Below are 24,905 nucleotides of genomic sequence, written 5' to 3' on the forward strand. Positions count from 1 at the left end.
AGCCCTTATTTCCACAACACATAATATCAACAGATGACCGAGTAGCACAGGATGTACTACTACTGAAATGTAAATATGTTTTGAAATGTATACCTTCTTGTTGAAAATTCAAGCTGTGTACAACTATGTTAAAAGGATGCAAGTGATGGCATCATCTCTTTCATGGTCTTTATTGTACCACATGTGGCCACAAGATGGCAGATCAACACTAACCTAATGGTAAGGGAACAGCAGTTAGCATTTTTACTAGTTCATTTTTATTGCAAAAAATATTATAAAACATTATCAACAGTACCATTAAAAAACCCTCCTATTATTATTACTATTATTATTATTATTATACTCTGTGGTGACAATAATGGCTCAGTTTCCGGTACCACCAGGAGCACACATGTTTAGTCCACAAGACCCTGTCTATGCTGAGGACCAGCCAGACATTAAGAAAGTACAGAACAAGACAGTAGCACATACACATTATAAAACAAACACAAGGAAGACGTCAGTCACTCTACGATATCCAGTCTCAGTCACACTATCCTACAACAAACAATTTAAATAACCTACAAATAATTTTACTCCTAAAATGTACATTCCTAGAAATGATAAAACCTCCCATGTCACATTCTTATTTCTTTCCACAGTATTAAGAGAATAAACACCCTCTCTTTTAGTGTTTCTTTGTCTTCTCCTTCTTCATCTTCTGATGATATTCAACAACCTTCTTCTGGAAAAACCCTGAATGAGGAAGAGACAGCTCTGTAAGCCAACCGTTCCACACTGAGACAGACACTTCAGTCAGCAAACACTCTAAAGTACAAAGTCAATTGATAATGACGGGTCCAAGCCGTAAAGCTTGTTCTGATTCTTCAACATACATTTTCCAAGTATGTTTTGCGGCAAAAACTTTAAAACATACAGTACCCTCCAGAATTATTGGCAACTCTGCTAAAGTTGGCTAAAAAGAGGAATATAAATCATCTTTTGGAAATGGATCTTAATGCCTTAAAGCAGGGGTGGGCAACTAATTTCCCCAAGGGGCCACATGACAAACTGGGACTGTTGAGGAGGGCCGGACCCAAAATACCGAACTCAAGTCTGAACTCAGTTCTGTTCAATTCTATTCTGTTCTTGTATAACATAAAGTAAATCATATGATTTTGTTTAGTCGTAAGAACAGATGAAAATGTGAGGGAGACAATGGAAAAACAGCAATATTTGTCCAGTATTTAATCCTCATTCTCGAAAATTATTTTTTGACATTGACATTTTTTTCAGTTTTCAAAGACTGATATAAAAAAGTACTACAATATCTATATAATTAGGCTAGGTCATGAAAATGTGAAAATGTGAAGGAGTCAGTACAACCTAGGCCTGTGCCACCATTTCATCAACACTCAGCAATATTTCATCATTAAATCATTACCATCATTAAATTAACTCTATGCAGAATTAGACTACGAAAATGTGGAGCAGACAATAGTAGGCTGTCATTAGTTAATCAACATGCACAAAGCCTACATTTTTAAAATAGTTTTCTATGTTTTTGCTTTAACTTTATGCACATAACTGTGATTGGTCAACTCGCTCTGTGTGTTGAGCCGGCTGCTTCAAGCAACCTGTGGGTAGTAGCATCATAGGCTACTAGTTCGCTAACATAAGCTTTGCAAATAAACTCAGACATATTTTGGTTACAATTACGGGGTTAACCGATTGTAAACTGTCTATCTGCCAGTAACGTTTTGAAATGAACACTTCGTATCGCCAACGAGCAGCAGTAGGAGTTCGTTCTAACAACCGTTGCGGTGGTGAGCGACGCAGACATAAGAGACACAAAACTTTAAAAGGGTTACGCCGACGTAAAGGCAACTGCATTGTGTCGACGCAGAAGCATAAATTCTATTCACCAGCACATCAGTGAGGGTGTTTACGTCGTATGCATCCACGCACAAATGTATGGGCGTACAAATAGCAGTCGCTTTCAAAAATAAAAACAACGATATTGATTTGCATGCATTATCTCTATGCTAGGCTCTTCACTATTGTTCTTTCACGGACCTTACGCGGGCCGGTCGGGGAAAGCCCGCGGGCCGTATGTTGCCCATGTATGCCTTAAAGGAACCATATGTAAGATTGTGGCCAAAACTGGTACTGCAATCACTTTAAAATTACTGTAGAGCGGTGTATCCCCTCCCCCTCCCCCTGACTCAAGGTTGCCAACCCGGATGCCGAAACACTACTAACTTTGTGATTAGTAGATAGGTAGAGGGTGGCGCATCAGGCCAAAACACAACATCAGTTAAGGGCTGCAACTTCACTTTAAAAATGACAATATCCTGGCCGGACTACTGTTGTCGGTGAAATGAACATGATTTCTTAATGTCTAGTGACATATCAGGGCCATTTTATGATTAATTGAAATACATTTCTTACATATGGTTCCTTTAAGTAAAAAAATGAGTAAATACCCAACCTTTAAGGACACCAATTTTCTTTGTGAATGAATAATGTATCATAAATAAATAAATGTTCTTCCTTAAAGGTGCTCTAAGCGATGCTGGGTAACGTCACTTCTGTTGACTTTCAAACAAAACAGAGCGCTACCTCGCTACTTCCTCCCCCTTCCTCCCGTGCTGCTCCCGTGCAATTGAAACTCTCCTAAATGCGCATCTCGTCTGTGATTTGCTAGAACAGTTTGTTATGTTTTTGTGGGCTAGGTTTGCCCAGGTTGTTTTTGTTGCCGTTTTTGGAGCCTGGGCTGTCCACAGAGATCGCGTTTTTTTACAGTGTATTCAGGACACAGACAGCTAGCGATTGGTTAGGTGATGTTTGCAGTAAGTGACACAAAATGTTTTAGCCTATTTTAGAGCACCTTTAATATACAGGGGTCAGTATTGTATGTTAAATTCCCATAAAGGCAGGCAGTTTTTTTTCATGGATCAGTTATTTCATGGATCCAGGATACCTGATAAAGTTCCCTTGGCCTTTGGAATTAAAATAGCCCCACATCATCACATACCCTTCACCATACCTAGAGATTGAAATAAAACCATACCAGTTAGCCTATTAGCTGTTTTGATTTGCATTGAACTCAATGAGCATCAAACCAGCTAATAGGCTAACTGAAATAAAACCATGCTTGCTTGCTTGGACCCTGATAATCACAGATTGCGGTCATATTTTCATGTGTGATCATTTCCTTGTGCAATACAGACCTCAGTGCCCAAGGGTTCCCTGTCTAGTGTGGACGCAGGGGATTAATCAGGCTAGTACACTGTACCTTCCTGAGAAGCAGGCTGCTGTTCCACCTCCTGGATGAAGAGGTCAAACATCTGTGACTGGGCAAACTTTTTGACGAAGTGGCGAGTGCTCTTGGATTCCAGTGCTTTGCAGAAGTTCCTCTGCTGGAAGACCCCCGGCTCACCAGGCTTGCGCAGGATGTGATGGGAGAAATGGCCAACCGTTTTGATGAAGAACGGGAAGAAGGCTGCGGGCACCACCCTATTCAGCTCCTCCACAGCTGCAATAAAAGCACAGCTGTTTAGGACGTAGACCCACAAGAACTTGTTTTCAAGATATACACTACCGGTCAAAAGTTTGGGGTCATTTAGAAATTTCCATTCCACTCCATTATAGACAGAATACCAGCTGAGATCAGTTGCATTGTTTTTTTTTAATCAGGGCAGCAGTTTTCAGATTACATTATGTGCTTACATAATTGCAAAAGGGTTCTCCAATGTTTTCTCAGTTAGCCTTTGAAAGAGATATCAGATTAGTAAACAGAATGTGCCTTTGGAACATTGGATGAATGGTTGCTGATAATGGGCAATGTAGATATTGCATTAAAGATCAGCCATTACTTTCTACAACAGTCGAGTACCCTTTTGCATTTATGTATTATGCATAATTATGTGTACCGGTATGTATATTATGTATAATTATTGCAACCCCTAGAGCCGGCCCTGATTTGCAGTATCAAATCAATAGTTTATGTACTGTAAATTAAGTGGTATAACAAACATTAACGTAAACCAAAAAGTTAACATTAGTCCCATTTATACTTGATACAAATGATATTTATAGAATGATCTGCAGACTAAAGTATTTTTAAAGGATATATTCAAACGCCTTCACTTTCTGACCAACTGCGGCAAGTAGTACATAAACAACTCTCTTACAAGATGCAGCTTTCAAAAGTTAAACAGTTTTGCAAAGATATTACCAAACAAAAACACTCTGGCAACAATGGCCATTTCCTCAGAGATCTCTTGCACAGACATGAGAGAACTGTTCTATTGGCTGAGCTAAAGAGAGTGTGTGTGAGTGTGTGTGTGTGAGTGTGTGTGTGTGTGTGTGAGTGAGTGTGTGTGTGTGTGTGTGTGTGTGTGTGTGTGTGTGAGAGTGTGTGAGTGTGTGAGTGTGTGTGTGTAGCTCTGAAATGCTCTTATGTTTTCAGTTAGCTCTCAGGACAGTTTGATTGATCGGGACTCACTAGCTTCCTTTGGTCTAGTCTTTAGTGCCTGCAGAATTTCATCTTGAAGCTTGTGTGGAAGAATAGTCTTCTCGTCTCCAATCTGTGTACAAACACATCACACGCAGACATCACACTAAGCACACCAACTTAATGTAAATTAGATGTGTAGACAAATCAATGTCTGTATAGCTACATTCACTGGTATAAAGACAGAGACAGAATGACAATGACCAAACATATTAATGATCTTCTCACGGGAAATGTATGTTACTCACTTTTGCGATGAACGTTTCCTGTCTGTCCTCTGATAAGTCAACCACCAGCAGCTGAAAAAAAGATGGCAATAAAAGTGTGGTTTCTTCCTGTTACTGACTCTGTGATCAGAGGGTGCAAGTGCAGCCTGTCCCCTTTAGAGGAGAGTTGAAGCTATACACATTACTGCTCTGCAGCTTATAGCCAGGGGTGGCAGAGCCCATATTAGAGAATTTGATGAGAATACGATGAACAGGGGACTTGAGGAGGAGTATATTAAGGCATATTGGCAAATGGAGATGAACAGACACAAAATGTGTGAGAGAGAGAGAGAAAGCGACTTACATCACTTTGGTCCGTAACAAATTCTAGCAATCGTTTCTGCACACCCAGCAGATATGGGGTTGGTGCCATGACGACATCGATGAGGATCTCGGGGACGATGGGGATTAGGGTGTGCTGCCACGTGAACGGGGACAGTAGTACGGCCACAGCATGAATGACCTGAGACAGGGTACTGGGGACATGAAAGGGCGGAAGGACACAGAGCACAGAACAGGAGTCAGAGACTTATGACAAAAGAACTATAGGAATCTTGTAGTATTTTGGGACATACTATAGAAGTACTATACGACTGTAATATAGGAATGATAGTACAGTACGTTGATGCATTCCAGAGGCAGTGACAGGTTTTGTGAGCCCTGCTCTTGTCTTGTAGGTATGGAACTAAGCTGATGGCTTGTTACGTTTACTGACAGACTAAGAAGTGAGTCATCAGCAGCAGGCAAACATGCCTTAGCTTGTGATTCAGTGCATATGCTTATGTACACATAGACCAGATGTCGGAATGTGTGTGTGAGTGTGTGTGTGTGTGTGTGTGTGTGTGTGTGTGTGTTTGGGGAAGGAGGCAGGGTGTGTACCTGAGCTCATCTGCAATAAAAATGATGCGTCTCTCCAGCACGGTGGCAGCGAACACCTGCACCACTTCCTCATCACTGAGGCAACGGAACAGTGTACGGAAATCAACGTGCTCCAGCCATGACTCCAACGGCCGTGTCAGACTGATTATCTGCACACAAAAACATGCACACAACCAGTCAGTGACAGACTAACTCAAAACCAAAACTGTGTGTGTGTGTGTGTGTGTGTGTGTGTGTGTGTGTGTGTGTCTGTGTGTGTGTGTGTGTGAGACAGAGTGAGTGAGTGAGTCACCTCTGTGCCAGCATCAGGGATGAAGCTCTTGATCTTTACAGTGTTGCCAGGGGCAGGAAACGGTGCCTCTCGCAGGCTTTGCATGAAGGGGTACACCATTGCCTTGGAGATCTGCCGCCGTTTCTCTACCTCATCAAAGATCTACCAAATGAGAGAAACAGACCGAGAGAAAAAAAAGGGAGGGGGGTGAGGGGGAAGAACAAGAGAAGAGCCAGGAGTAAAGTAAATTAGCCAAACTAACAGTCACCTGATTTATAAAGCTGTTTTGAAAACACCTATTTCTGTTTCTGTTCTGTTTCCTTCTATGCCTTCTCCAGTAGTGTTAGATTTTTGGTTTGCTCAATAAATGTGTTGGTCTTGGTGGAGTTGTCTTACTGTTTGCCTACAACATATGTACAACATATTTACAGTCATGTTGAATCAAACCGTACCGTACATCATATATTGTCTAAATTAGTGAGACAACCCCATGTGTATGCTTACACATATTTAGGGACACGGAAGGCATATCTGAATTCTACAGTAGGAATGAAAGTGGAGCTTCAATTCATACAGAATTCTGAACTCACACTGGACATTTAGTACTTCCAATCACATCCTACACATCCCAGACGTGCCAAACGGACTTTCAGACTGTACAGGCCTCTTTCTTTTCCTGTCTGCTAACCATTGATTTCTCTGATTTTCACACACCTTTTAAAGTCACAGACACCACACTATCCTAATCACTCTCTTCAGATCACTTGGACTTTGCTTAGGGCTGTAGGGGAGCTCTGATCCTCCTCACCTTGGAGAAGAGACCGAAGCAGGCCAGCGAACTGATTATGCAGTAGGCTTCTGGAGGGCGCGCCCCATTACCATGTGGCTAGAAGAAAGAAAGGGGAAAAAGAGAGAGCCAGAAAGGGAGTCAAGGGAGGGGGAAGAGAGAGAGAGATGGAGTATTGCTTTAATGCTTCTGAACAACAAGTAGTTACGGAATGCAGTTAGAGGGGTGAGGAGCAGATAGTCACCAATAGCCTCCTGCAATAGCCATTCCTACGGCTGCCATCGACTTCAGTCAAGACAAAGGAGAAAGTCTCACTGATCAGGAGAGAGGAAAGCAGTATTAGGACAAGTACATCTGGGGGTTGGGAGCAAGCAATATTGTGTGTGTGTGTGTGTGTGTGTGTGTGTGTGTGTGTGTGTGTGTGTGTGTGTGTGTGTGTGTGTGTGGGTGTGGGTGTGGGTGGATGTGTGTGCCTGTGTGTGTGTTAGGGCAGCACCTTCGGTACTCCGTAAGGGGGGCCCAGTTGATGCCTTCGGGAAAGCAGAAGAGGGTGATGGCCTTAAAGGTCTTCTCCTGCTCCTCTTTCTGGAAACGCACCAAACCATCTCTCTGGTAAACACAAAAAGAGAGAGAGAGAGAGAGAGAGAAAGAGAGACTGTTAATGACACGGACATGGTCACCAAAGCCTTGCTACTAATAGCATAATTTGTTTGATCATTGTGGCTACAAGGCAGCTCTTGTACAGGCTGCTATTCTGACAATATACTCACTTTAGGGAACTGGTATGTGATCTGAGGCTCATATGCTCCCTCTTTGCTCTTCTTCAGGCTGACTACAACCAGGTATTCAAAGAAAAACTGTGCACTGGAGTAGCGCGGCTCCTTGCCTTTGCTGTCGGTGAGATCGAGGTCAGCAGCTGGAGCAGGCTCTGTCTCCTTCACCCCTGTGAAGAGAAGCACGCGATTGGTCAGGTTAGGCTCAGGCCAGTGAAGGTTTGAGATGTGTGTGGTTGATTCGCTGGATTAAGTGCACTTTCAAATAAAGAATCTTGGAATTGTTTGCAGTTGTGCTATGTGCTCCTCGATCTCATACTATCAGTGCAGTAAGCAGGCCTAGCCCCAGTGCACTGTGCTGGCGGAAATATGAGGAATGTGACATAATAAAAGTCACATAGAGGAGAATCACATGTTGCACCATTCAATTACGGACTTATTTTCAACCATGCCTGTTTCAGAAACCGTAACATTTTGAACCTTGTTCACACTCTCTCGCTCTCTCCATTTGATTTCTTTTGCGCTACCGATGTCAATCCCACACCAAAAAGCTGCACTGTCAGCAAGTAATCGGAAATCTAAAGGTCAGAATAGGATTACATCCTCATTGCAGCTTCTCTACCATTTCCGTTTCTATCTTTCCATGTTAATGCATACATTTTTGAGTGAAGCTGTCTGCAAGTAGCATATAGAATAGTCTGAATGAGTGTCCAAGCAAGAGTAGAGCTAGAGCACTAAAATGGACATCAAGTTTGACTGACCATGGAAGAAAAAAAAAAGTCTGTTTGGTGATGGAATGGTCAAAAGGGGGATACCAGCCTGCTGCATGCATATGACTGCACCGCAAGGAAAATAGAACTGAACCCGATCTACTGCACAGCGAGGTTTGGCATTAAATATTTACTCAGATAAGATCATATTTAAGCTTCACACATGGCCATACGCAGAATGACCACATGAAAATAAATCCAAAACCTTACAAAGAATTTTTTTTAGAAAACCAAAAGTCTCCTTACACATTCTTTGAGAAGACAAGCTCCCCACTATTTTGTCTAAGACTATTGTCTGCCTTGTCCTTTCTTTCGAAACACTGCCTCAAAATGCCTGGCAGCCATGCAAACACACACACACACACACACACAAACACACACACAAAAGAAGAACACCTCTTTGTCCCAACATAACAGACACAATAGCACAGAAAGTAGTTACAGGCCATCAGCTGCCTTTACCATGGCAACAGTCACCATGTGTGCCAACGTTTGTGTGACTTTCATCTTCAGTGAACGAAAAGAATGTCCTTTTTAAATGCAACCACGGGAGACTACTTCCTCAGCTCTTAACTGGTGGTCAACACAACAGTTTTCAAAATGTTTAATTGAGTGGTATTTCCACTACATGTAAACACAGTTAGCACACACATATAGCGAGGATGAACTTTTGTTAAGATCTTTGGTTAAGACCAACCCCATAAGGGATTTGATTGGCATATTAAAAAAAATACTCACTTAAACTCTCAACCAATTTAAGTTTCTTTGGCAATAAAATGGCCATGAGTCACAACTCATGGGGTAGGTGCTGCAGGAGGTCACAACTCATGGGGTAGGTGCTCCAGGAGTCTGGATATCTGTTTATCTGGTGCTCTGGTGTATTGTGGTGTACAGTGTGATGTGTGCTGAGAGGGGACTGGGTGTGGCTGCCACCAGAGCTAAGATGGGGAAGGGTGTCGGGACCAACAGGACTGTCTGCGCTTCTACAGGAAACGCTGGCGGATGTCACCATGAGACAGGGTGTGTGTGTGTGTGTGTATGTGTGTGTGTGTGTGTGTGTGTGTGTGTGTGTGTGTGTGTGTGTGTGTGTGTGTGCAAGCGTGTCTGTGTGTGTGCGAGAGAGAGAGAGTGAGAGAAAGAGAAAGAGAAACATATGCATGCATCTACGCACATACACATGTGCAGAGCTTGAGCATACACAGAGCATGTATGAATGCACGCATGCACACGCACACACACACATACACACGTGCGTAAACACACACTCACTGACGCAAGCACACTGTAACTGATGAATTCACATGCACACATCTAGTGTGTACTGTTAACGTGCTAAAAGAGCTGGCCGGCCGGATAACTGACATAGAGAAGACGCCCGGACTCCCTCAACATTATTCTAGGGGATTTTAACAGGGCCAACCTCACTCAGGAACTCCCTAAATACAGACAGCATATCAGGTGTCCCGCCAGGGACAAAACCACACACTGGACCACTGCTACAATGTCTAAAGGATGCCCATTACACTGTCTCCCGTGCAGCTCTAGGACTCTCCAACCACGGTCTGCTTCATCTTATCCCAACCTACAGGCAGAAATGAAACACTTCTAAACCTGAGGCGAGGACTGTGAGGAAGTGGACAAGGGAGTCAAAACTGGAGTTAAAGGCCTGCTTTGACTGCACTGACTGGAGTGTTTTTGAAGCTGCAGCTACAGACCTCAATTAACTCACTGACACTGTGACATCATACATCAGTTTTTGACAGTTGTGTGCAAACCAAGACCTTCTGTACAATAACAGCAAACCATGGTTCATTCCTAATCTCAGGAAGCTGCGCCAAGCCAAAGAGAAGGCCTAGCGTAGTGGGGACCGGGCCCTGTTTAAGCAGGCCAGGAACAAGCTAAAAAAAAGGAGATCAGGGTAGCCAAAAGAAGCTACAGTGAGAGACTAAAAAATGCCTTGCCTACCATTCTTGCCTACCACTCTAGTTGTAAACAAACAGTCACATGACATTATGACGTAGGTGCAAAACCTTAATAGTCTACTACCCTTTCAAGAGAGTTCCATTATCAGCATCATAGTTGGCCCCACAAGGCTTCCGTTTTAACATTCCATATGTTATCTTAATGCAGAGGAAGTAGATTGGGAACCAAATAGAACGTTCAAGCATTGTTTTTGTTTTGATTGTTGAAAGGGTCTATTACCGTGCATCGGTTTGGAGAGGCCTGCAGCACATCACTGACTACAGGAGACCATCCCCCTACCCTGTAGAAAACCCCAGACTGGCTGACGGTTTGAAAAGCACCCATTCATACAACCCACATGCACAAAAGGTTTACCCCCCAACACCCAATCCCCTGCCCCAACCTGCACTAAGGACCTGTGAGGTGGACATGTTGCCTCGGAGCAACATCAAGATCAAGAAGGTTCCAGGACCTGATGGTGCGTCCCCCTCCTGCCTGTGAGTCTGTGCTGAACAGCTATCTCCCATCTTCACTCAGATCTTTAACTGGTCTCTGGAGCTGTGTGAAGTGCCCTCATGCTTCAAATGCTCCACCACCATCCCAGTCCACGAGAAACCTCCATCACAGGATTAAATGACTACAGGCCTGTCACCCTGACGTCTCATGAAATCCTTTGAGGGACTGGTGTTGAGCCACCTGAAGGACGTGACCGAACCCCTGCTGGACCCCCTGCAGTTTGCCTACAGGACAAACAGGTCAGCAGATGATGCAGTCAACATGGGACTGCACTACATCCTCCACCACCATGACTCCTCAGGGAAGTATGCCAGGATCCTGTTTGTAGACTTCAGCTCGGCATTCAACACCTACATCCCAGAACTCCTCCATCAGAAGCTCACAATGCCGGCCTCCACTTGTCCGTGGATCACCAGTTTCCTGATCGACAGGCAGCAGCAGGTTAGACTGGGGAGCATCACTTCCAAAACCCGGTCCATCAGCACTGGCTCCCCCCAGGGATGTATCCGCTCTCCGCCACTCTTCTCTCTCTACCCTAATGACTGCACCTCGGGGGACCCTTCTGTGGAACTTCTGGAGTTTGCGGACGACACCACAGTCATTGGTTTGGTCCAGGATGGTGACGAGTCTGCTTACAGACGGGAGGTGGAACTGCTGGTCAAATGGTGCAGTCAGAACCACCTGGAGCTAAACCCACAGAAGACGGTGGAGATGACAGTGGAGTTCAGGAGAAGTCCACCCCCCCTCCCCCCCCCATCATCCAGAATAACATAGTGTCTGCTGTGGATTTCTTTGGATTCCTGGGATCCACCATTTCGCAGGACCTAAAGTGGACTTCCCACATAAACACTGTTCAGGAGAAGGCCCAGCAGAGGTTATACTTCCTGCGACAGCTCAGGAAGTTTGACCTGCCAAAGGAGCTGCTGATCATTTTCTACACAGCCATCATCCAGTCTGTCCTCTGCACTTCCATCACTGTCTGGTTTGGTTCGGCCACCATACGGAACAAGACCAGACTGCAACAGACCATTAGGGCTGCCGAGAGGATCATTGGTGCGGTTCTTCCCTCCATCCAGGACCTGTGCAGGTCCAGGCAGCAGGCAGCAAACATCTCTGCAGACCCCTCACATCGTGGACACAAACTGTTTAAACTCCTTCCCTCTGGTAGGCGTTACAGGGCACTGTTTGCCAAAACCAGCAGACACAGAGACCCCAGGCAGTTGCTCTGATGAACGTCAAACACACAGAGCATGGGGAAAACCACTGTGCAAACACTCACCCTCTTACACACACTAGCACTCTATGATGTCAACACTGTTGGAAAATTGTTTACCTCATGTAACATATCACCCACTACATATTTATTGCTACTTATATATTTTTATTTGCACTGAAAATCCCTGCACTATATCAAAAACTGCACTAAAACCGCACAGTCAATACAGACATTTCAACATTCCTTAGGTTTCTCTCTTTCAAATTGAATATTTCTTAATTTCTCTTCTAGTTAATTTCCTTTTAATCTAAAATCTGATATGCTCTTTAGTCTATTGTTTACTCTTATATTTGGATGTCTGTAGCCTACATTGAGAGCAAAGGTTGACCAGAGTCAAATTCTTTCTTTGTATACACAAACCCGGCCAATAAAGCTATTCTGATTACAAATCCTGTTCCTTGTACCTGCATGTGTTCTGATTTCTTATATCAGTCAATGTTAGGGATGTAAGTTGTAAGATGTAAGTAAATGATTAAGTTCACGATCCAATATTCTCACATTTTTTTTAAAACATGATTTATTTTTCTCCCCCATCTCAACCGTTTCCCTTTTTCCCTTCTAAATCTTCACCCATTTCTATCGACTTTGAGCCGATTCATGGTGCATTGTTACATCCATATGTTCTGTATCTGAATTGTAAAGCCTCCTACATGTATTACTTGCTTTGGTAATACAGGTGCCTATTTGTCATGCAAATAAAGCAACTTTTGAATTTGAAAGACAGAGAGAGAGAGAGAGAGAGAGAGAGAGAGAGAGAGGGAGGGAGGAAGAGAAAAGCATGTAAAGCAGGTGCCTCTTACTATCTCTGCTGAGCTTCCCCCTGAAGGAGGACCAGGCAGAGCTGAGCCTCTTTTTCATCATGCTGCCTGGCTCCTCATCCTCAGCCCCAGTGAATCCACCTGCAATGGATGCACAAGCGCAAGCATATTAGCCCAGAAACTACACAGCAAGGGGACACAGCATTTTGCATGTTCTATTGCTTTTCACAGCTACAGAGATCCCTCAACTGCAAGCTGCAGTGTCAGTAACCTGCTGGATTCATGTGTGCTTAACTGATGATGTGTGCTTAACTGCTGAACTGCCAGAGCTGGTGAGTGAGAGAGAATATGTGTGAGTCTGTATGTGTATGTATGTGCAAGTATGTGTGTGTGTGTGTTGCCTGGAAGCAACTGACACTAGAAAATGATCCAATCCAAATCTTGGCAAGATCTATTCTTGTCACAAGTGGGGTCAGTGTTTATACCGGATCTGTGTTTGCATATTTAATACGTTTCATACACGTGTTTCAACACCGCATTTCGGTCGTTGCTTTTACCTTACCATTACCTTACGCATGCCAGTTATCACCAGCTGCCTGCCTGCAGCCTACTTCCAAAACTCCAAAGCTGCTTGCTGTCAGATTTGGTTCCGAGGGCACAAGTTCCGTGTATCAACAACACTCAATAACAGTTTATGTGATGTGTTCATCAATTAAATTCCCAACAATTTCACAACAGCTAGTTCTGGAGTAGGCCATTCAACTAGCCCGCTTGCTTACGACGAGACTCAGGCTGCGCAGTCGGCACCCGCTTCCTTATTTGGGTTTTGGGTTGCCAGGTTTTAGCCTATGACAAAACGGTTGAAATTGAAACTAAGTGATCGTGTATGTGTAGGATGCATTTCATTCACAATCTGGCAACCTGAATGGATCAATGATTTTAAAATGAAGTTTGATGGCCATGCAAATTACGGGAGTTTTCCGGGAGAAATAACAAAACGGTAGGGTGCTGGGAGATGACCTTGAAATACGGGAGAAACCCGGGAAAAACGGGAGTGTTGACAGGTATGCTCTTCACTGGTTATGTAAACCAACTTTGCTTTGCACTTTTCTTTGCTTTCCATTTATTCTCACACGCCCATTTTTATGTGTGCGAACGTTTTGCTTTTTGAGTGGAAACACCAGTTTTCTATTGCTAAATGTTGTGGACCACAGGACCACCAATATGTTAACTGCATGCCGGGGTTGAGAGAGTGAGGTAACCTTAGAAATGCATCCCATTGATCAGGCCTGCTGTAACTAGCAGCCCTTGAGGCACTGTGCTTGGACATGTTAAAGCAGTAGCGCCGTGCGTGCAAACGATGTTACGTTCCGTTCCTGGGGTTGGGTTTCACAATCCTGCGTTTCACTTTTACTCTTGACCTATGCTACAAATTAAATGGGACGAATTTTTGATGACAAACGTCATTTCTTAATCCATACTAACAGTCCACAAACTCATGTTCTAACCGCTAACTAACCACTCCCGACACTATAACCAATACAATGCTTAAGATATGTTATTAGTGTGAGGAGGGCGGTCATTTCTGTTGCATGCCCATGTCACCGTTTTAAGTCTGTAAACATTACCTACCAGAGATAAGATCTGAGAGAAAAGCGAACAGGCATTGGCGTAACGCAACCTACTACTCAAACAAACGCCACCTAACAGACGATGCCCTTTATCTTTGAAAAAAGAAAAACATAGATTAAACCGTAATAATATTAAGGACACGACATGTTACTTACAATAATATATAAAGATATCTGCCTTAGATTTAAGATATATATTTGATCGAAGATCTGTTTATAATAGGCTACAGCTTGCGGGGCAATGACACACACTTAAACAGCTGTTTGTTTCACCACGGCAGCCCATATAGTCAATTCTGCAAAAATGCAGATAATGCACATCATTGGTACTTACTCTAGAGGTATTTTCCAACTCTTCACTAGTAGAGTCCAAAACTTAAGTTTAGCGATTCTTTTTCCAGCACGAGGTCTCAGTAATCCAGTCCAGCGAAAGTAAGGAACAGTGACTGTAGGCTTATCATTCCATATCAGCAGTGGACCATACAAAGTTATCCTAAAGTTACTGTCATTTAGCCTACCCTATTAATCAGGTTTTTTTTTCTCTATTTATTTTACTTGACGGAACTCCAAGTCGCAATTCCAGCTAATCTTCAGTCGTCTATTGCGTGAGATAGGGGCAGGTTCGCCTCCCCGCGCAGGTTGAGACTTGCTCATTGTCAATGGACCAATGGAGGACTAGTGGCAAGATAGCAACAAAGCTCACTCAGAACAGAGGTAGGCTAATATAAGTTTGTAATATAAGAGTGTGCTTCAACTATTTTTGTTCAACTTTTGCTTGTTGTTTAGGCTCTACTGATCCTTTCTTTAATATGTTTTTTATATTGCTGTTGAAGTAAAATACCCTTAGGCTATATCTAGGGAATAACACGTGGGATGCGCTGAGATGCAGGATGATGCTCAGAGTCAGACTACCTTCTGCTATCTCTGTGGGCTGAGCTGATAAATAGTCGGTAGCATCTTCTTTGAAGGTTCCTGAAGGCAAGTCCTCATTCCCTGAACAGAATAGCATAATTAATCTGGAGATGTACACAGTGACATATAGGCTAGTCTATAGACTAGGTATGTATACCTGTAATGAGTTCATTAATTATTTTAACCTTACCAAAGTAAATCACAATGTCATAGGAAAAACAGTGTGTTTTTTATTTTGTTCTGTTAAGGTAAATGTGCTAGTGAATGTTTGTAGAGGACTCACCCTTTCGCACTCCATCCCGAACAGAGGAAAAAGAACGCAGACCTCTCCTAACAGAAAAGCCACCTCCATCACCATCAGACGGTTTCCCTTAAGGCAAAAGATATTCCTCAGGTCGCATCAGATCCATTCATCTTCATTCAAACATAGATCTTCCATATAGCATCTTTTAGTCAACTTCTGCAATGTTTTTTTTTATTATTATCTTCGATTAAGGGTTGGTTTCACTAACTAAATTGCACAGTTCTCCTGCGAACAGCATTTGCTGTCCAGTGTCACATTACAGATGTGGAGTTAGACTTAGTCATCTCTGTGTCAGCTGGTGATGTTGGTGTGGAGAATGGCTCATAACATTACAAAAAGAGAAAGAGAGGAAAGTCCTTGAACATACTTTTGATACGGAGGGAACTGAAGCTCCAGGCCCTCCTATGGGGCCTCGCGGCACCCTCCTCTTCCGCCATGTCGCCCTGTCTGGACAACAAGAGCCCATCTACTCATCAGTGTCTCAGTGATGACCTGTAATTGCGTCATTGCTAACACCTCCCTTCCCAGCTTTAAAGAGTTACTGAGTGAAGATGAGAAAGGACAATCTCAAATTCTCTTATTGTTATTAGCTTCTTAGATTGTTTGAGTGTGGTTTTCAGAAATGGAAATGAAAATCTGTAAGTGGAATTGAAAGTGAATCATTAGCGTTACAGTCCAGTTTCCATAACCCAAATGTTTGTCTTACTCTCTGTGTGTTGTAGTTGAACCGTTTAACACAAGATCTTCTTGTGAGGATCCCTGGTCTGATTTATGAAAATACAGAAGCGGGGCACTTAGATTTGTTTTAGTAATGTCTCAGGATCCTGTTCAGTGGGTTTTGCTAGTAAACATTACTTATCATTTCATTGGTCCATTGCTGCCTGATTTTCACCTGAAACACTATTCTACAGTTTCTTTGTTGACTCCGGTTGCCACGTATAAGGCTTTGTTTGAGCCTCAGGCACACCCTCCTGTCCAGGTGTCACATGAGGGAAAGGAGTGACTTAAGGTCTCCCACCACGGCAGTTGGCTCGAGGCTCAGGTGAAGACCACACCTAGTTGGATATAGTTATTTGAATCACACATATACACTATGATTTGGGTCAGTAGACCAGCAATACGGTTTCAGATTTTGTTTTTAACAGAGTCAGGAATGTGATGCAAAACAAAAACCTGTCTGATCAAAACACTGTCTGACACGTCTCTTTGTAGAGACAGACAGAATGCAATTAGTAAAGCAATGTAACAAATAGATCAATAAACAAAATCAATACAGTTCCCTATGTGTTACCACATGGGAACAGGGGTACTGTTGTGAAGAGAGATCACCCCATTAACCTGCAATATCCTATGTAGCAAGCATGGGAACTCCTCATCTAATTTCGTCATGACTTCCTGTGTGCTGAGAGAAATGCTACCTCGTCTCCCTGGTTTGTTTATTTCTGTGTTTTAGTGATGGAGTCTGAGGCAGGACCTCATCAGCTCTATATATAGCCAGCGGTATTCTCTCAGGCCCTCTGTGCCGCTCCATATCTTTTAGCTGGCGCTCTGAGGGGGTCGCAGGCCGCACTTTATAGAGTCAGAACAGCGCTGTTTGTGCCGTCACTAAGTTGGTTTGTTGGAGTCCTGGGAGAGGCTGCAAAGCATCCGGAAAATCCACAAAGAGGGTTATGTGTGCTCTAGTCAGTATTTCAGTCCGATCCTCTGGTCAGATCTTTCCAAATAATCTGAATTTTTGTCAGAAGGTCAGCATTGGTGCTGTCTGAGAGGGCCGTCTGGAGATGTCTTGTGGGCTTTTGATTTTGGAGTCCCAGCAAGGTTTAAGCTTCAATGTGACATAAAACTTGGCACTTTGTAAGCCAAGACCAATAAGTGTAAGTTAGAAGAATCACATAGAGACCTGTGTATCTGACTGCACTGATCATAAATCTTGACTGCTATTGGTGCAGGGGGAAAGGGTGCTTTGTGTGTGTGTGCGTGTGTGTGTGTGTGCATGTGTGTGTGTGTGTGTATTTTTGTGTCAGGGGGGAGGGTGGTGTCAGGCAGCGTCAGGCTGTGGGGGTGGTATGTTAAATTTGGGTCAGATTGTTTTTGAAGGGTCTCTCTTCTTGGCTTTCGCCCCTCCCTCTTAGCTCAGGGGTATTTTAATCCCCCTGCCCCTTCCCCCCACTGGGGCTCTCTGAATGGGACGCCGGATGTGTCCAGCTTCCACCCCTCCAGGGAGAGTATAGGGACATGTCTGTACGGACACGTTAAAATGGTCTCCTCCACTCCTGTCTCTCACCCTGCTGTCCCATCCACACTTCTCTACAATCAGATGCCCAGTCCTCTGTGTCCTCACTAACATCTGGTTTCCTCCACACATATCTATCACCTCTCTGACTTTAGGACATACGGTTTAGTCTGCTTCACTTTTCTGTCTGCTGCACCTGCCAACCCTATCCTCCATCTACTCTTCTCCACTGCAAAACATATTTTTTTCCCTCTGGACACAAAGAAATAATCAACCAAAATTGGCATGGGGTGCTGAATCAATGAATTGGACTAGCCCGATGGCTTGCATAAGTCCACTACAGTGACAGTTGACATTGCACAGTTTATTTTCTATGAGAAGTGGCCACTGGCCAGCATGTTTCATTCTGGAGTTTTGGCAGTTTCTATAACATGCATATCATATTCTTAGCTTAGTCTTTTACACTCTCTCTCACTCTCCACAAAATATAAACCTAAACCTAATGACATGAAATTCACCTGATTGGCCTCAATAGATCTGTTTCAGACTTTTGTGTTTTCTGGAACCGGTAGAGATATGTCTAAAGTAATGGGAACACATACAGTGAAGATATAGAGGTCGCCACAGTGACATTCAAGGAAGCACTCCGCACTGCATCCAACACCATGAATCTCACGACCGTGAGACACAGCAGCTATGATGATGTGGAGTGACCACTGTATGATCTCGTTTTTGATCGTCTATCTTCTGCTACTTCTGCTTTCTGTCATTTCCAGAATCTTCTTAACTGAGGAGCGGGGCTAGCATGCAGTAGCCAGAAAAGTGAGTTATTAAGTAAGTATAAGTAAGTGTATATACTCTTTTCATCCCGTGAGGGAAATTTGGTCTCTGCATTTATCCCAATCCCTGAATTAGTGAAACTCAAAAAGCACACAGTGAACACACAGTGAGGTTAAGCACACACTAACCCGGAGCAGTGAGCTGCTTGCTACAGCGGCGCTCAGGGAGCAGTGAGGGGTTAGGTGCCTTGCTCAAGGGCACTTCAGCCGTGGATGTGGCCATGGGAGAGTAGTTCAATTCCCAGCTACCTGTTCCCTGGAGCAAGGCACTTAACCTCGATTAGCTCAGGGGAAACTATACCTTGCAAAAATTGACAGATGGAAGTCACTTTGGATCAACGAAATGAATGAATGAAAGTAAGTAAAGAGTATACCATAATGAAGAAATAAAGTCCATGTACTGTTCAACACATAATGCTCTACAAATCAAATGATGAAATCCAAGGGCCAAAACGTGTATTACTGGTTTTTACAGCATTAACAGTGTACAGTGTATTTCTTCATTGTGACACTTTAACAAGTAGCCAGTGATCTCAGTGATTTAAAATGTCTCACCACTCAGATGCATACAGCTGCATAACTCCATCATAGCCGCTTACTTGAGTCTGTGTTTACCTTCATCGGAAACAACCACAGACAGGAAGCTTTCAACCAGAACCTTCCCTGCATGCGCTTCACATGAACTCTTAAAACGAATGTGTTGAAAACAACACAACTTGCGTTGTTTTAACACATCTCTGTGTCCAGATAGGTACAACACAAGTTTGTGTTGTTTCCTTTTTTATTTGTTACTCAAAATGTGTTGGAAATAACACAACTTGCATTGAAAACAACACAACTTGCATTGTTTTTTAACACATCTCTTTGTCCAGATAAGGACACAAGAGAGTGTCGTATCTCTACGCTACAGCTCTGCAGTGAAAATACATCAGAAGCAGTCAACCACCACAAACGCATGTTGAGCTTAAATTCTTCCCACACCCACTGGTGCTACAGTTGTTAAGCAATTATCATCGGTTGTCAGTGAATCTCCACAACTGCTTATTTTTAGGACATTTTGTGTTTGGAACTTCATTGCAGTAAATTTCTGATGATGGGCCGTGACCAAAATGAACTTATAAAATAACCAACCTGTAATTTTGACTCCCATGTTTGCAGTTGATACAGTGGCTATTAGTAGTCTTGTAGACAAGTATCCTCTTGCTCAGAGACACGCAGCCAGTTGGAATGACTGGTTGTGTGGTAATGAGGGCCTGTTCAGCAGAGGAACTTGCCTCTCAGCCAAAACTCTGCCAACAGATTGGACTTGAGCCCAAACAGCTTCACTACAGCAATGCTTGCCCTTCACCACTAACTCTTGGAAGTACCTGTTCTTGTTGTGAATACTTGTGCTTATTGTGAATACTCGTCCTTGTTGTGGCTGTCACCTAGCATCTAGATATTCAGTTTGATTTTCAGACGAGTTCAGGTTCTGTTTCAATAAAAGAGACGATCCGAAGACGTACGATCCATGTACAAATAGGGCAGTGACACATAGCTTACATACATCAGTTCACTAGTACTGTCTGCAGAAATAGCGTCCAATTATACAACTTTCTAAAGTGATGATGTGCTAATGGGGTCTTATAGAAACAGTTGGAGAGGATGCTTGGGCATGTAGTGCTTGTCACCAACAAAAGAGGAAGTGACACAGTACAGTAGTGCCGCCCATGCCTGCCAGGACAGGAAGTAAGAGTGAAACCAGGATTGTCAGCCCTGGTGCTGAAATGTTTCTCAACTGAATCCTCCCATGTCAACATGAATAAAAAATAAAAATGTCTTGATTTGAACTACTATATACTTGCCAAAAGAATCATAGCAAGTTACGACTAGCTGGATGTACAAACAAGAAGGGCAAGACATCTTATACATGTTCACCATGTTCACTGTTCATTCATGCATTCTATTATAGACAAAAGCAGAACACCTGGAGTTGTTGTATTATGATTTGCTACTATTTGAATAATGTTTTTCAGTGAGGTTAAGGTCAAGTTTGGAAAATGTGCAGAATGTTGTGCCTGATATATCCAAGAGCTGAGTTGCACAAGTGTAAACATTTGACATTTGTCATACCGTCTTCATTGTTTTTTGTTCTATTGTCTGTAGCTTATGAAACTATAAGTATAAGAATATGGGTTGTTACTGTACAGTTTATGTCTTCAATATGGCTATTGCCAAGAATACAATATGTCAGTAATGTGACATGTTTTTGTAATGCATGCCTGTCAGTATCACTGCTTATGTGCTGGTTATTTTCCATTTGCGTGTTAAAAAGACACAGTGACCTAACCCATGTTCACACCACTCCCTGTCCAGACCACAATGCCAGAGATTAGAATGAACCAATTAATGTGTCTGTTTGCAAAACAGTCAACACACATCAACATCAGGTGTGAAAACCTCTACATACCAGTGTAAGAGAACCTTTAACAAGCTTAGTGTAACTCACCTCAGTGCTGGGAGATCAGAGGGTGACCCTTATAGATCCTCAGCAGGTGTGCACTGTGTTTGCTGCACCTGTCTGCTCAGTACCTGCCCTTTAGCTTTGCCTTAGCTTCATCTGAGCAGCTCCCATAGCCTCCCAGCCAGTCGTCAACGTCCAGAATCCTCCAGGTTCAATGTCACACGCTCACTCACAAGTTTGTAAAAGCGTCCTCGTCGTCCAAGAGAGATGTCGAGAGTGTGTGCGGAGCACCTCTGTGGAGCGGCTCACGCCTGGGTAGAGAGCAGCAAGCGTTTGAGGAAGTGTGAAAGAGAAAGCGGACTTTGCTTCATGACCTAGCCCGGCAAGGAGGATGGGGGTGGGGGGGTTCCGTCTCTGCAACTGAAGTGCAACCTGTTAGACGAGCGTGACCATATACCTCCATACAAGTCTCCAGCATGGCTGTGTAAGGACTGTGTAAACTTGTCTTGTTTTCTTATGGCCTGATTTAACTGTGCAACTCATGCACATACTGTTGACTTTTCTGCTGAGTCATGTGTTTATGTACCAGTGTCACTGCTGTTGATCTTGTCAGGGGGACCGAGAAAGTAAGAGTAATGGGAGGTGTAGCTCGATACTCAACAGTATCTTCATGAAGTCTCAAGGATACAGACAAGGACATGTGAGGACTCTGATCTCTCTTGACTGGGGCTTCTTACAGGTGACCTACCTGTGCACTTGTTTTATAGGCACACATATTCATATTTGCAGAGGCCATAGTGTAAAGGAAGTCTAGTGTTTCAATGAGAGAGGTGGAGGTGGGAAATTATTTGGGATGATGAACCTAAACACAGTCATGTAAGGCTGAAGACAAATTGTGCACTTGTAATGGGTAAGTTACAAAGTGCTATAGCCCCTCTTGCTGGTGAACAAGCAAAACTGCAAATAAAATGTCATGAGTGACTAATTATGTCTGCTTTGCCTTAGGGAAATCTGCTGTCAGGATAGACTACAATAGCCGTTGGCAGGGGTTGTCTGACTCAAGGTTCAACATGGCTGCACGTAGGGCCTTGTGTGGGGCTAGATGTTGCTCTCTCTATTTGGACTCCTGAAAGGTGTTTGGCTTTGTTCCAGACCAGGGGAACCTTGCTTGAGCTGCTCTGTTGGTACAACACAAAGGGTTGACTGGGGATATGGGATGTTGTAAAATACTCAGAGGTTTGCTGGGATGAACGAGAGGGTGATCTGTCGGCCTATTCAAAGGTGGTCTGAACCCCTGTTCGGAAAAAATATCACCAGTTGGACAAGCAGTGGTTACATACTCACCAGATATGATCTATTTTTGTCTGGAGTGTTTACTTAACCTATAGGGCACAATGACAGTTGTTCATTGTTATTCCTCACCTAGAAGTGCCAAGTGGAATTCTGTAGGCATTGCCTTGGATTATATTTACTGTAATACAGCGTCCACATGTTGTACATTATGGTATTACAAGAGAGCCAGCCGGGTGGTAGTTGGCTTCAGGATTTTTTTACATTATGTCAAAACTGTTGTTTCTTCACATTCTGTTGCTATTTCAAGGTCATTTTGGATGTTTTAAACTAAACAATAAAAATTACCATATAGTACCTTTAAAAATGTCTGAGTCTGCATTTGTGCTGAATAGCTGGAGTTGTTCATGGCCCAGTCTGTGCCATTACAGGGAGCCGTTTTGCTGAATTTGCTAAGTATATTATATCAGAATCATGGACAACCCTTTTGATCATTTCATCATACATAAGTGTTTGACAGTCATTCAGGCCAGGGCATGATAGCGACAATGTGCTTCAGGCCCATTTGTCATCAGTGGATTAGCCGAGAAATATTTTCAGAAAGTTTTCATTCTTATGATAGTACCAGATGTACAAACAGTACCTCTTTGACTAACGCTTTTAAGAGATTTCTGATAAAACTTCAGAACATAGTTAGCGCTGTGAAATATGGGTCAGAAAAGATAGCTCCATTGTCATGGTGTTAAGGGTGAAACACTGCTCTTGTGATTGGCAGCTGTCCTTAAACAAAGCACTAAGTGCTAAAACTGAGATAATACATGTCGGACACAAAACACAAGCCTTGTTATGACATGCAGGGACCATCTCTGATATTCTTAGTCTGACACTCATCCAGTGTGATTTCTAAGGAGATGACACACATATAAATATCGGCATGCACACACAAACACACACACACAACAGACAGATACCTGATGTCTTCAGTCTCATTTATACAAGGCTGTTACCTTTAACCAATGCGCAAACACTGTCTTTTCCTAACTCCCTCTCTCTCTCTCATCCCCATCTCCTCCACCTCTTTCCCTTTTCCACTCTACTCTTCCCTTCCTCTCCCCTCCATCTCTTTCCTCCCCTTCCCTCCTCCATCCCCATTTCTCTTATTCACATTTCCTCTCTCTCTCTCTCCCTCTCGAGGCATGCGAGCTATGCTTGTAGCGTCATTTTCATTTTCTCTTTTATTTGGATGGTTCTGCTTGACCAGTTGCTCCACTCTCCCCCGCCGCCGCTGTCTGTGGGCCCCTGGGTCAGCGGTGGTGCTATGCCGCTGCTCTGTCTGGCGGTGGGAGCATCGGGGTCAGCTCTGACCTGGAGCCCGGCCCGGAGGGCCTTAGCCTCCGCAGCAACGTCTTCCAGCAGCCCTGTCCACTCAGTGGGCATTCTTCTCCCCTGAGAAGCCCCACAGCTCGAGGGCAAATAATTGTAATTGTTCCCTTCGACTGCACGCTCGCTCTCTCTCTCTCTCCCTCTCCCTCTCCCTCTCTCTCTCTCTCTCTCTCTCTCTCTGCATGGGAAGGGTCACAGTGCAGTGCAAGCAAGTCTCGCCAGAGATAGCAGGTTAAATATGTTCTGATTTTGTTCCACTGCACGCAACAGATGGGCTGAGAAGGGGGCATGCTGGGCAGCCGAGTCAAGTGGGGTCAAGTCTCTCTCCCTCTCATGCACAGAGGAGGAGATTGCGCTGGACAAGGTGCTTCTGTTTACAATCCTTACATGTCCTAGAGAATTCGACAACAAAAAGGCATCTTAAAGATGAATAAAGGAGAATAAATCAATTTCGAGGCATATGCATACAACATCAAACATAATGTGTGTGATGCAATAAATAGTAGTATCTCCTGTAATGCAAAGATGATGAACTCTTTAACCCGTTACAGCTCACTCAGAAACCCTTCATGATAGGACTCATTGACTTAGGCACACAAGAGTAAAGTAATTGGGTGAAGGTAGAGACACACTCAGATGCTGATATTGTGAGAGATGCATAGTTCACATTGTAGCACAGCTGTGTTCTGAGAGACGGTACGTTTGTTCTGTATACCAGGCTGGCTGTGCAGCAACTGCAGCACTGGGCCAGAGGGGTGGACCCCTGCCCCACCGTTATCGGTTTCGCCTGGAGCTCAACGGAGGAGTGAGCGGTACTATCTGGTGATGACGCAGGCAAACCAGAGCAGGCAAGCCACTTATCAGAGGGTGGCCTTTATCTGAAGGCCCTACAGCTGTTTCTTTGTTTCGGATTTTAAAAGGACATCTCTCTCTCTCTCTCTCTCTCTCTCTCTTTATCTCATTCTGTCTTTCTCTCTCTCTCTCTCTCTGCTGTATAATAGATGGTGTTTTGTATTTGCAGACTCAAGGAAACTTGTGAAGATGTTACACAGCTGAAAGGTGAAAGTAGGGTGTTTGAACGCAGATGTGTGAGAGTGTTTTTAGTTCTCATTCT

At 43.6% G+C, this 24,905-nt stretch overlaps 1 protein-coding gene across 2 annotated transcripts; it reads right to left on the reverse strand.

Annotated features, from left to right (window-relative positions):
- Positions 1–154: 154 nt before the first annotated feature.
- dennd2da (DENN/MADD domain containing 2Da) lies at positions 155–21,514 on the reverse strand. 2 transcript variants are annotated; one of them, XM_076277413.1, is made up of 16 exons: positions 21,164–21,514; positions 15,971–16,050; positions 15,583–15,669; positions 15,300–15,380; positions 12,799–12,897; positions 7,472–7,644; positions 7,198–7,310; positions 6,946–7,015; positions 6,723–6,800; positions 5,936–6,076; positions 5,644–5,792; positions 5,069–5,240; positions 4,747–4,797; positions 4,490–4,571; positions 3,278–3,517; positions 155–735 (listed from the first exon to the last, which is right to left on the reverse strand). In XM_076277413.1, exons 2-16 carry the CDS (start codon positions 16,038–16,040, stop codon positions 668–670), a joined length of 1,674 nt encoding a protein of 557 aa, XP_076133528.1. In that variant the 5' UTR covers positions 16,041–16,050; positions 21,164–21,514; the 3' UTR covers positions 155–667. The 2 variants fall into 2 exon arrangements, with proteins under 2 accessions (XP_076133528.1, XP_076133529.1); XM_076277414.1 differs by lacking the exons at positions 15,300–15,380; positions 15,583–15,669; positions 15,971–16,050; positions 21,164–21,514 and adding an exon at positions 14,722–15,281.
- Between the last annotated feature and the right edge of the window lie 3,391 nt (positions 21,515–24,905).

The sequence above is a fragment of the Alosa pseudoharengus genome, unplaced genomic scaffold, assembly GCF_046254945.1.
Source record: "Alosa pseudoharengus isolate Yale_2024_CS ecotype anadromous, Long Island Sound unplaced genomic scaffold, YU_APseudo_1.1 YU_APseudo_1.1_scf_9, whole genome shotgun sequence".
NCBI lineage: Eukaryota > Metazoa > Chordata > Actinopteri > Clupeiformes > Clupeidae > Alosa > Alosa pseudoharengus.